At 39.5% G+C, this 12,198-nt stretch overlaps 1 protein-coding gene and 1 long non-coding RNA gene across 2 annotated transcripts in view; both read left to right on the forward strand.

Annotated features, from left to right (window-relative positions):
• The window catches only part of LOC124259216, a 57,591-nt gene extending 48,651 nt beyond the window's left edge, over positions 1 to 8,940 (forward strand). Inside the window, exons 35-40 of the mRNA XM_046693323.1 lie at positions 1,141 to 1,196; positions 1,611 to 1,758; positions 2,845 to 2,924; positions 4,066 to 4,173; positions 7,678 to 7,845; positions 8,796 to 8,940. Of these exons, the coding sequence (XP_046549279.1) occupies positions 1,141 to 1,196; positions 1,611 to 1,758; positions 2,845 to 2,924; positions 4,066 to 4,173; positions 7,678 to 7,845; positions 8,796 to 8,940 (705 nt within the window). The remainder of the gene's footprint in view (positions 1 to 1,140; positions 1,197 to 1,610; positions 1,759 to 2,844; positions 2,925 to 4,065; positions 4,174 to 7,677; positions 7,846 to 8,795) is intronic.
• Positions 8,941 to 9,581: 641 nt separating this feature from the next.
• Positions 9,582 to 11,128, forward strand: LOC124259213. The gene is made up of 2 exons (XR_006893779.1): positions 9,582 to 9,726; positions 10,855 to 11,128. It is a non-coding gene; the product is annotated as an uncharacterized LOC124259213 (long non-coding RNA).
• Positions 11,129 to 12,198: the final 1,070 nt, after the last annotated feature.

Raw genomic sequence — 12,198 nt, forward strand, 5'->3', positions numbered from 1 at the left:
TATTATTATTACTAACACACTCTCATATGTATTATTATTATTACTAACACTCTCTCATATGTATTATTATTATTACTAATACCCTCTCATATGCATTATTATTACTAATATTCTCCCATATGCATTATTATTATTACTAATATTCTCTCATATGCATTATTATTACTAATATTCTCTCATATGTATTATTATTACTAATACTCTCTCATATGCATTATTATTATTACTAATACTCTCTCATATGTATTTTTATTATTACTAACACTCTCTCATATGTATTATTATTATTACTAACACACTCTCATATGTATTATTATTATTACTAATACTCTCTCATATGTATTATTATTATTACTAATACTCTCTCATATGTATTATTATTATTACTAATACTCTCTCATATGTATTATTATTATTACTAATACTCTCTCATATGTATTATTTTTATTACTAATACTCTCTCATATGTATTATTATTATTACTAATACTCTCTCATATGTATTATTATTACTAATATTCTCTCATATGTAATATTATTATTACTAATACTCTCTCATATGTATTATTACTAATCTTCTCTCATATGTATTATTATTATTACTAATATTCTCTCATATGCATTATTATTATTACTAATACTCTCATATGTATTATTATTATTACTAATCTTCTCTCATATGTATTATTATTATTACTAATATTCTCTCATATGCATTATTATTATTACTAATACTCTCTCATATGTATTATTATTATTACTAATACTCTCTCATATGTATTATTATTATTACTAATATTCTCTCATATGCATTATTATTATTACTAATACTCTCTCATATGTATTATTATTATTACTAATCTTCTCTCATATGTATTATTATTATTACTAATATTCTCTCATATGTATTATTATTATTACTAATATTCTCTCATATGTATTATTATTATTACTAATATTCTCTCATATGTATTATTATTATTACTAATATTCTCTCATATGTATTATTATTATTACTAATATTCTCTCATATGTATTATTATTATTACTAATCTTCTCTCATATGTATTATTATTACTGATATTCTCTCATATGCATTATTATTATTACTAATACTCTCTCATATGTATTATTTTCCTAGATGATACATCCGATAAATCGTGCGCAGATCATTAACGATGCTTGGAACTTGGCAAAGTGAGTACACTCTCCCACTGGTCATCCCGTGGTAACTAAATGCTGTTGTTATAAGCTTTTATTCGCCATTCTGGTCTCAAGTTGTCATTACAGCGTAAATACTGCTGTATTACTAAATGCTGTTGTTATAAGCTTTTATTCGCCATTCTGGTCTCAAGTTGTCATTACAGCGTAAATACTGCTGTATTAGGATGTATCAGGGTTCAGTTCGCCGTTCATCTGTCATGTTGTCATGGTATGCTAAATGCTGCAGCAATACAACGTTCTAATGTCAACACCTTAATGAAAGCTGGGTGATCACTAACTAATACACAGAAAAGGAATGAGAGTGTCAGACATTGTGACAAGCCAACAGATTTTGTGACATATCGTCATGTTAACACACAGTGTACATAACAATACACTCTTCTACAGGGCAGGCCTGCTGGATCAGTCTATCGCCCTAAAGACAGTCAACTACCTCAGTAAGGATCTGGATTATGCCCCTTGGCGAGCCTTCAGCCGGGAACTTGGCTACGTGGAAAACATGTTAGAACGGACTCCATTGTATGGAATGTTTCAGGTAGAGAATTTCACATTTAAGATACATTTCATTCACGCTTTAAGAGATCGTGCATGTGACTTTACATTACAAACAATCGTCTGGACATGTCTGGCCACCAACCTACTGGGACAAGTTACCGCAGCTGCAAAACTGAGTCTCAGGTGAGTGAGTGAGTGAGTATGGTTTTACGCCGCTTTTTAGCAATATTCCAGCAATATCACGGCGGAGGACACCAGAAATGGGCTTCACATATTGTACCCATGTGGGGGAATCGAACCCGGGCCTTCGTCGTGACGAGCGGACGCTTTAACCACTAGGCCACCCCACCGCCCCCTCAGTAAGTGAGTGAGTGAGTGAGTGAGTGTGTGTGTGTGTGAGAGAGAGAGAGAGAGAGAGAGAGAGAGAGAGTGTGTGTGTGTGTGTGTGTGTGTGTGTGTGTGTGTGTGTGTGTGTGTGTGTGTGTGTGTGTGTTTTTGTCCACTACTTAATTTATGCATTATTTTACCTTTCATGGGAAGCCCGGAGATTAAAATGTCAACTTTGACAGATCGCACACAGTCAGCTATAATTTGCATTCAGTCAAATGCGCTATATCAATACCAAATACATCGTATACATTTCACAGTCTGTCTGTCTGTCTGTCTGTCTGTCTGTCTGTCTGTTGTTTGTTTGTTTTGTTTTAAACATATTTTATTCATGAGAAAAGGATTGGGTACAAGTTATACAACTTAGAACACCCTCTCCGTAGTATTTACATAGTATTATTTACATTCATTCAAGATGGACAGAGAAGAACAGAGCAGAAATATGGGGAAAAGGGGAACAATTGCAACAATTAAGAAAATCGTTTTGAATGACAAATATATGTTTGAACAATTTTAAATATGTTTTGATTTATGTGAACAGTCAGATCTGCATTGCCATGTAATAGTAACTCATAGGTTATATCCACATTTGTAATACTGCGTAAATTAGTCATCATGGTAGTTCTCTGTACTGTATATAATTGACAGTCAAATAAGTAATGATAAGAATTTTCACAAACATTTCGACAAGAACAACTTGTCTGTCTGTGCGTGTGTATACATTTCATTTGTGTTACAGGTGTTCATGAACAAAACAGTTGCCACTCCGTATTCTTCCCTTGGAACCAACATCACAGAGGACATGCCGCCAGTAGACAAGTGAGTGTCTTTACATGAGGTGCTACATAAAGAAGTTGTACCTCTTGTGTCGCGTGGTCGTGTGCATAGAGTCCAGGTCACAAATCAGGCACCGCCTCCGTGCTGTAGTGGTTAGAGCGTCCGCCCGGAGAGCGGAAGGTCGTGGGTTTGATGCCCGACCGCGTCATACCAAAAGACGTTAAAATATGGTACTTGTTGGTCCCTGCCTGGCGCTCGGCATTAATGGGGACAACAAGGACTGGTCAGCTCGGAGTCAGTATAATGTGTCTGAGTGGGGTATTCATGCTTCACTGCGGCATGGTATCTCAGTGGGCTAGCACTATAAAACCAGCTTAAGTCTGGGCTAGTACAAGCAGCCGCACATATTCATACACACGCATGCACGTCGTCACATGAGCGAAATATTCTCAAGCACGACGTTAAACCCAAATTCACCTCACCTCACCTCACAAATCAGGTGAAGTTAAGCAACGGGCTAGGAGAGTCCTTCATTGGGTGACAGTGTTTGGGTGATGGGTGACCGAGTTTCTGGGACTTCAGTCCTGCCCCACAACGAAGCACATGTGATACATGTGGTCTCACCTTATGCAAGTGAGTTTGTTCAAAACTGCCTCTGTTCACCCAGCAGAAAATGGGTACCAGGGGGGATAGTCATGTCACTTTAACCCTCTAGCGCCTAACAGGCAGCTTGGGTTATACCGGAGTTATAATAATCAGATTGTTCGGGCGCTTCGAGCATACATTGTGCATGGAGCAATGTGCATGATGAATGAACTACTTTTATTATTATTATTTGTTTATTTATTTGGCAGGTATATGACAGCGGTCAGTAAATTATAGAGTCTGTCCTAAACAATCTAAATGAATGATTTACTTCATGAACATCGATCTATGCAATTACCAATCGATGGCATGCAACAATCAAGTCACAGTCTGACCACCCGATTCCGTTAGTCGCCTCTTACAACAAGCATGGGTTACTGAAGACTAATTCTAACCCGAGTCTTCAAAGGGGAGCCAGGCGTGTTTTTTTAAACCCATACCTTTTATGGCAGATATTAAGCAATAGCATGTTGCGTTTTTTGATAATGGGCTGGAGATGTAGGACCCTGGATAACCGAAGATGGATCTAATGTTGCAGGATTGAGATTGCTCAGATGGTGTCCATGGCCTGTAACTATGACTACCAAGAGTGTGTGGACACAGCTGTGAACAATATGGACAACTGGATGGCCGGCCAGCCCAACAGGTAGGTGGAACAAGGCTGACCAACAAACGAGAAATCAAATAAGTGAATACGTATTGCAGATTTGAAGAGTAATAGAAATTAATAGCGGGGAACATTTCTGTGTATTGAAATATACCTGCTCTGCTTGGTCATTGCAAATCTGTCCATTACCTTTCAGTAATGGAGACTTTCCCTGAGAAAAGTCACCATTACTAACATTGAATATTACTCATTACTAAAATAGAACAAACATAACTTGACACTTTATTGTTTATTTTGATTTTTTCCCCAGAAATTACAGTTAGTTGCCATTCACACTAACAGTAACAGAAATGTTTTTTTACTGTCATCAGACTTATCTATGTTAGTACTAGAACAGGCGGTAGAACTGGCTGACCCAGGAACTGAAGCTTGACCTTGCAGAAGAGAACTCAACTTCCTTTTTTGAGCCGAGTTGGTACGCTTATAGCCCCTCACTGTGCTTGACCGGTGCCCAGTTACCTCGTAAATCAATTGCTCAGTCAACACCAGACTCATACAAACGAGTGGCGGCTGTGGCGCGTAGTGAGTGGTTGGTCCTGTGTCCGGTCAATCTAGCTCTTGGGAAATGTCAGACACCGTAGCAGCTAGACTGTGGCGGCCAACTGTTTGACTGCTGTACCATACGTCGCCCACTGGATTTCGTAATGGTTGCAAGTAGAAGGGGTCACGCTGTTTTGGGGGGTGGTCTGTGGGTTAAATATTTTTCAAAGAGTTCAACCAAACACCTTTCTGGCTTGTCAACGTTCTCATAGGCCCGCACAGATTTTGCTTTACACTTCCGATTCTTAAGGCCCCACTGATTGGACTTAGATAAGACGTCCTCAGTATAGATCAGAACACGTCCGTGTTGATCAGACGATAACGAGAACTGAGAAGTCCTTCCGACGTGCAAATTTCGGTGTTCCTGGCCATCCCTGAGGGCGAAATTAATCCCCACCAAGTAGAAGATAGTGTCCAATAATTGCTTGTGGTTATCACTCCCAAGAACACATTTTGCCCATAGAACTTCCTCTTCCTCTGGCGTGATCACTTCGGCTTGAACCGGTGGCTTACTGGATGGATCCTTAGCGCGACGTTTCATCATGTTATCCAGGGTGTTCTTTATTTGCAAAAAGGCGTCATCAGTTAGGAACTTGTAGGCCTTGCCAATGCTGTCCATTTGTAACTGGAGACAGATCACAAGTCCATATAACGTGTCGGACGGGAAATCAGTGCCGTCCGTCTTCTTCACCTCACAGACAAATCTGGAAATAGTATAGTTCAGTTCGTCAACGCTCATTTCCTCCAGTGGTACCATAATGAAGCTTAGGTTCCTGGAAGTGTCCGCTGCTAGTTTGTTTCTGTTACTTTGCCATTCTCTGAATAAAGTTTTGAAAGGTCAAAAGTCAAATGATAAGATATAGAGTATATGATATCATAAACTAATATATACTAAACTTCAACTTTAAATACTCCAAAGTGTTCGAAACTGACCACAGACAATAAACTGAAACGGTCATAAATGTTAAACACAATCGCTAACAGAATTAACAAAACGAATCTGTACATGTTATTGTAACATTTCTGAAGCTTTCTGAAAATCTCTAAGAGACGAGTAAGATGAAACATAATAATTATTATAACACAATCACTTATAAATGCCAGTTCCATTTCATGTTCGGAGAAAGCATACAAAACAAAACCAGTACAAATGTCAAAGTTTACCGTGCGCGTCACTTTAAATACTTTTCAAAAACATTCTAGAATTATCATTTTAAAGAAAACATCCGAAATGAACGTGTACTTACTTTTTGGTTTGTAGATCATTCAGTATGTTGTCAGGAACGGGCTCGTGAAAACCAGCTCGTGAAAATGACTGCCACTGTGGGTAACCGACGTCTCCGACGCGTTCCCTCCCTTCTTGTCAGTTTCATACGTAGTTTAATAGGTTGATTGCTTCTCAGCGACTATACAAGATGCCACTAACTCGTCTTCCGACTGAGTGATTTTGTCACCAAAACCCTCCAAAACGTCACCAACAATAACTTTATCAGCAGTTTCATGTGAAGATATATCCGAATAATGCGTTGTGTATGTTGACTGGGTCAAAAACATTCCATCATCATCTGAGCTATCGATGTCCATCCTTACGACTGTCTTCTGGCACGTGGTTCAAGTAAACGAGACATACGGGTTTTCGCGCACAAAATCAAGTGCATTTTATACCAATTTTTATAATAATTGATGTTCCATATTTCTTGTTCATTTTCCATAAATGCCAACCCGATGTTGTAGCAAATATATATGACAAACGTGTCATAGCTACGCAGTATCGGAATGGTTGTTTCGTAAACTTGGGTTATTCGGGGTAAGATGTCATGTTGTATGAGCTTGGAGCAAGTCCCTGTGGCATGGGGATCAACGCTAGATAAGTGACCATATTGATAAAACATTAAAAGGTTGGCTCAAATACCGGTGAGAATAGAGACTAATTTCAATTATTTCCTCTACAGTTTGTCAAATGTTTCAATCTGGCTTAAAACTCTTTATTTCTACACATTGGTAGGCATTCCTTGTTTGCTTGAGGCACCCTTAGGACAACATCTATTCTGATCTAGACTCACAGGGTCATAGATTGGACGTCAGCAAGCGTGAACGTCTACCCTCTTGTTGACGTAACAGCGTCAGACGTTATCAATGTCGATGTAGAAGGTGATAATGTTGTCGGAGACATCTCCTAATGTAGACAACAGTTAGATTTGCAGGTTCCAATGCAGAAAGTCAGTTGTAGCTGTATCACGAGGGGTATCTGGTTTTAAGCATCCTGCGTTTGATGCAGGTATACGAACCGACATGGGGACACAGCAAACCACATGTGCTCCTATTGATATTGCTACAATACATATGTCTTGCCGACCCTTTAATCCGTCATTGTAATGGGATTAAAACAAACTGAAAATTGATGGAAAAAAGCGATCAACTTCATCAACAATATCCAGGTATTTGTTTCGTCGAGATGTATGTATACGTTAGCACCCTCCTCAAAGGTGATATGGATTTCAACGCTCGAGCCGTAAGGGGGGTGCTAACCTACTTATACCACGTGGTGCCGAATGGACTTTCTCCATTGCTTGTTGCACGTGCGTTTCCTGCACCGCCAAGGTTGTTATCCACATATCAACCTCTGCACGTGCAGATAGAAGGTTGATACACAGAAAATCAACCTGCCAGAACAATGGACATAACATACCCTAGTGGTATAAAAGGGGTTAATTCCTCCCAGGCGGAATTAAAGTTTTATCAAGATCTCATGGACCAATCAGATCTAACCAGTCAGACATGAAGGTAAGATGGCCGTGTGTAACATCTGATATATTCTGATATGTGACTCCGGAAGTATTTATTTGAAGCATGTATCCGGACCTGGGCAGTATGTACTATTGTACAGCCGTGTATACCATCTTGTATATTCTGACATGTTAACCCGGAACTACTTATTTGCAGCATGTATCCGGACCTGCGCAGTACGTACTATTGCACAGCCGTGAGACACGGAGGACTGGAACACTGGCAGTTTGTATATGAGAAATACCACACGGAGCAGAGTAGCTCTGAGAAGAGTAGACTGAGACGAGCCTTGTCTTGCACCACAGAAACCTGGCTGCTGCAGAGGTTGGTCTTAAACAAGGAGTTATTTTGTGGGGGCTTCGATTTGGGGTTTCAGTTAATTTCGTGACAATTAGAGTATTTATTCACATAATTCGATTATTTTCTCGAAAATCCGAAAGGATTATCGACGAATCGAGCATAAATCGAAATTTCCAGTTTTTAAATAAATTTGAAACAAGAAGAATATATTTCAAATCATAATATGTAATCGAATTTCTTTTTTAAAAAATACATTTATGCTACAAAAGTGGCACCATTAGTCAGCTGGACTGCCATAGCTCTTATTCAACAGGACTGCCTTAGCTCTTATTCAACAGGACTGTCACGGCTCTTATTCAACAGGACTGTCACAGCTCTTATTCAACAGGACTGCCTTAGCTCATATTCAACAGGGCTGTCACAGCTCTTATTCATAACATACTAACTAATAGAAAAACCCATTGAATGACATTTAGAAGTTATATACATCGATTCTTTAAAACTGAGGAGCACTATATTTCAGAGCATATGCTTATTGTATCGAAATGACACATGTAATGCGCCCATCCACTACCTCAAGAGCTCACATTTCCATATCCCTACACTAATCTTAGCGTACATTTACCTGAAGATATAGAGGATATATCTCCCGAACGGAACTATTACCTATATTATATACACTAAAATATCTTACAAGTAACAACTTTCTATAAAATGTTTTTCTTCAGCTCGAACTATAAATGACATGTTTCCCCTCGTGGATAATTTCAATGCTGAGTCCAACTCAGGTCTAGATTGATTGGACAGGTCCAGGTATCTCAGCTCAAGTCTGAAATTAGGCATTGTTCTTGGGTCCATTTAAATTATGTTTGTCTCAGAATTATATAAATGTTTCTCAAAGAACAAAGAACTCGATCTATACTTTAATAGAAGACTTCATTTCTGAGACTAAATGTCGGTCTGCACTTGCCCAGGTTGCTAGACATGTCGGTCAACGCCAGCGAGGTTCGGCCCCAGGACGCTCGGACCACCATCACTTATGTGGCGAACAGCCCGTGGGGGCGTGACCTAGCCTGGAACTTCGTCACATACAACTATGCCCGTCTCACTGAAGTGTAAGTCTGCATCATGTATAAGGACCCGTGAAGATCCGGGTTAGAATTGTTCTTCAGTAACCCATGCGTGTCGTAAGAGGCGACTAACGGGATCGGGTGGTCAGGCTCGCTGACTTGGTTGACACAGGTCATCGTATCCCAATTGCGTACATCGATGCTCATGACAGGATTGTCAGGACCAGACTCGAACATTTCATCGATCTAAGCAATTGAATATAGAGAATCTCACCCAAGTGTCTACTGATATCAATTATATCAACGAGTGTTGATATAATTGATATCAGTAGACACGAGGGTGAGATTCTGTTTATCATCAAAAGTCATTCATTATTAGTTTTCAATGAAAAACATACATCTCTCAACACTGTACTACCATCATCAAGTTGATGACGTCATAGCATTGTCAGGGAATTGTACAAAATCTACTGTCAAAACGATATCACATGATCTCACACAAGCGATGTCTCCTGTGGAGGACAGTTTTGGATGATAAATGATGACACGTGTGGACCAAATCAGCGAAGCTGATTCAACCTTGTTCAACCTGGTTCATGGTTAATACCGTCGGTTCTGTTTCCTCTGTTCACCTTTGTCAAGTAACTTATGTTTCCAAGTAAAAATCGTCTCCAGCATATCGAGACTCATCCGAGAAATCAGCTTCAGTTATGTTCCGTTTGCTCTGTTCACGTGATCATGTAAAATATTTCACAGAATTCAGTCCGTTTCCGGCGTGGGGAGACTTCTGCGTGAAATCAGCGTCAAATTCAACACTGAACAAGAATACAAAAAGGTACAGCTAGGGTTTTGTTTCGGATGTTTGTTTGTTTTTCTTTTTATCATCTTATTAGCTATTGAGTCCTCATTGTTAACGTCACTGTGGTAGCGCCGTCCATGTCGGTGGTGACAGTAGTGAGTGAGTGAGTTTAGTTTTACGCCGCTTATAGCAATACTCCAGCAATATCACGGCGTACACCAGAAATAGGCTTCACACATTGTACATATGGAGAATCGAACCCGGGTCTCCGGTATGACAAGCGAACGCTTTAACCACAAGGCTAACCCCACCCCCACACACCCCACCCCACACCCCACACCCCTGCTCACAGTAGTGGTTAAAGTGGAGACTATAATGCGCCATAAAACATCAACAATAAGTTACATTGCCAAATTAAACGTTTCCATCTGTTGACGGTTTTGGATCAGAAAACTTATAATGATAATAAAACTTAAAATAATATCATTTTTGTGTAGCCTTGCGGTTAAAGCAAAGCCCATTTCTGTTGTCACCTGCCTTGAGTTTGCTGCAGCATTGGTAAAAGCCGTATTAAACTCAACCCATTTACGCACTGATGGGATGATCGTGTCACCGTATTTCGATGGCGTGGAACGTTGCTTATAATATCAATCACGGGTTTGTCGGATCAAGACATGTAGTTATTTATCTTGCCTCACACATAAATGTCGTTTTCTGATTGGCTGGGCGCTCTTCTATTATTTTCAATGTACCCAGCGTACAAGCGAGTAACATTTTCTATGTACCCCCTGGTAATGCCGAACTCATTTGGTACTTCGTAGTAGTAATGCTTTATCTCGAATAACATTGAATCACGTGTGATGTACGGAAATTACCGATGTTTTGCGAATGCAAATCGATAGAAGGGAGATAACTCTAAATTAGTTTTTCTTGTCTTGTCGTCTGGTACTCCATACTATGATCCGATACCCGTGCTTCAAACAGTTCTAAATTACCATTGAGGTGTTCTGTAAGATAAATAGGTTGTTCACTGGTCCCTGAGGGTGAGGGTCCCTGAACATAAAGAAACATCGAGGGTACATCAACCCATGGGCCCCGAGGGACCAGTGAACAACTTGTAATGTCTCGAACTTATTAACTCGCTCAATTATCTCGTTATTCCAGGTTCAAGACTTCATGAACAGCGATGAGGATTTCTCTGGAGCTGGTTCAGCTCTCACTCAGGTACTGGACTCAACCAGGGCCAACATTGAGTGGCTCAGAAAGAACTACGACACCTTCCAGAACTGGCTGCAGATTCAGACAAGGAACTGAAACTCTCTTCATCCGACGATAGCCACTTATCATGAAGGCTGTTATCACGGAATGGATGGGAACGAAATTTGAGATCTTCGTGAACTGGATCGAAAATTTGACAAGGAACTAAAATTGTCTTAATCCAAAGATATGGACATGTATCACTTATGGTGTGATCATGGATCTACACGGAATGGGTGGGAACGAACTTTGATATCGTAAATCAGACAATTAGCTAAAACTCTCTTAATGCATATACAACGGACTCCCTCCATACCGACATCCCTCTAATCGGCCATTCCCTGTAAACTGACATATTTATTTGGTCCCGAATTTGTCCCTACATAATATCATATAAGAAATTCCCTCTAATCCCACATGCCTCTATTCCGAATTCTGACACCCTGGACCCAAAACATGTTTTTAGTGCAAATTGACTCTCTCTAAAACGACATAGTGTGTATTTAGCAATCAACATGCTTGTACGGGAGGTGACCTGCCAAGGCGTAATAGGATTAACTGTTAATTACTCACAAACTTTTAAAATGCGAATCAAACAGCTAATTACTTGTTCATTGGATTCACAAAGTGGTGAAATCGCATGTTAAGTTCTGGTAATGAGTTTATACAAACTCTCTCTAAACCGACCTCACTCTAAACCGACATTTTTCACCGGTCCCAAAGGGATGTCGGTTTAGTGGGAGTCCACTGTATATATAGTTCATGTATATATTTAAGACTTGTGTTACGTATCAATATTGACGGCGGCGAGTTTACTTATGTAGGAGAAAGGGGTTCTAGTGTTGTTGATTACTTTCTTGCATCTGTTAGGCATTTTGAGTTTGTAGAAATGCTAAATGTTGGTGATCGGTTAGACTCTGACCATTTCCCGCTTGAGTTATCTTGCAGGTTTCCTTTAAGCAGTCATGCTAAGCGTACTGTAGATTGTGATGACCATGACGCTGACTTTAGATTTGTCTGGGATGAATCGAAGATAGACTTATTTACTGCATCATTGAGACAGATGCTGCATATCAATGATAATTCTTTATTAACTAAACTTGAAAATTCCCATGAAGGGGGCATTGCAGATTTTGTACATTGTCTTCTTCATTCAGCTTCAAGTATGAAAAGACAAATGAAGCATTTTGATCCTGGAACTAGTAAACCTAAATTGAATAAAGCTTGTAGACAAGCGAGGACAGAAAGCAG

The sequence above is a fragment of the Haliotis rubra genome, unplaced genomic scaffold, assembly GCF_003918875.1.
Source record: "Haliotis rubra isolate DU_JTF1 unplaced genomic scaffold, ASM391887v1 Scf714, whole genome shotgun sequence".
Lineage (NCBI taxonomy): Eukaryota > Metazoa > Mollusca > Gastropoda > Lepetellida > Haliotidae > Haliotis > Haliotis rubra.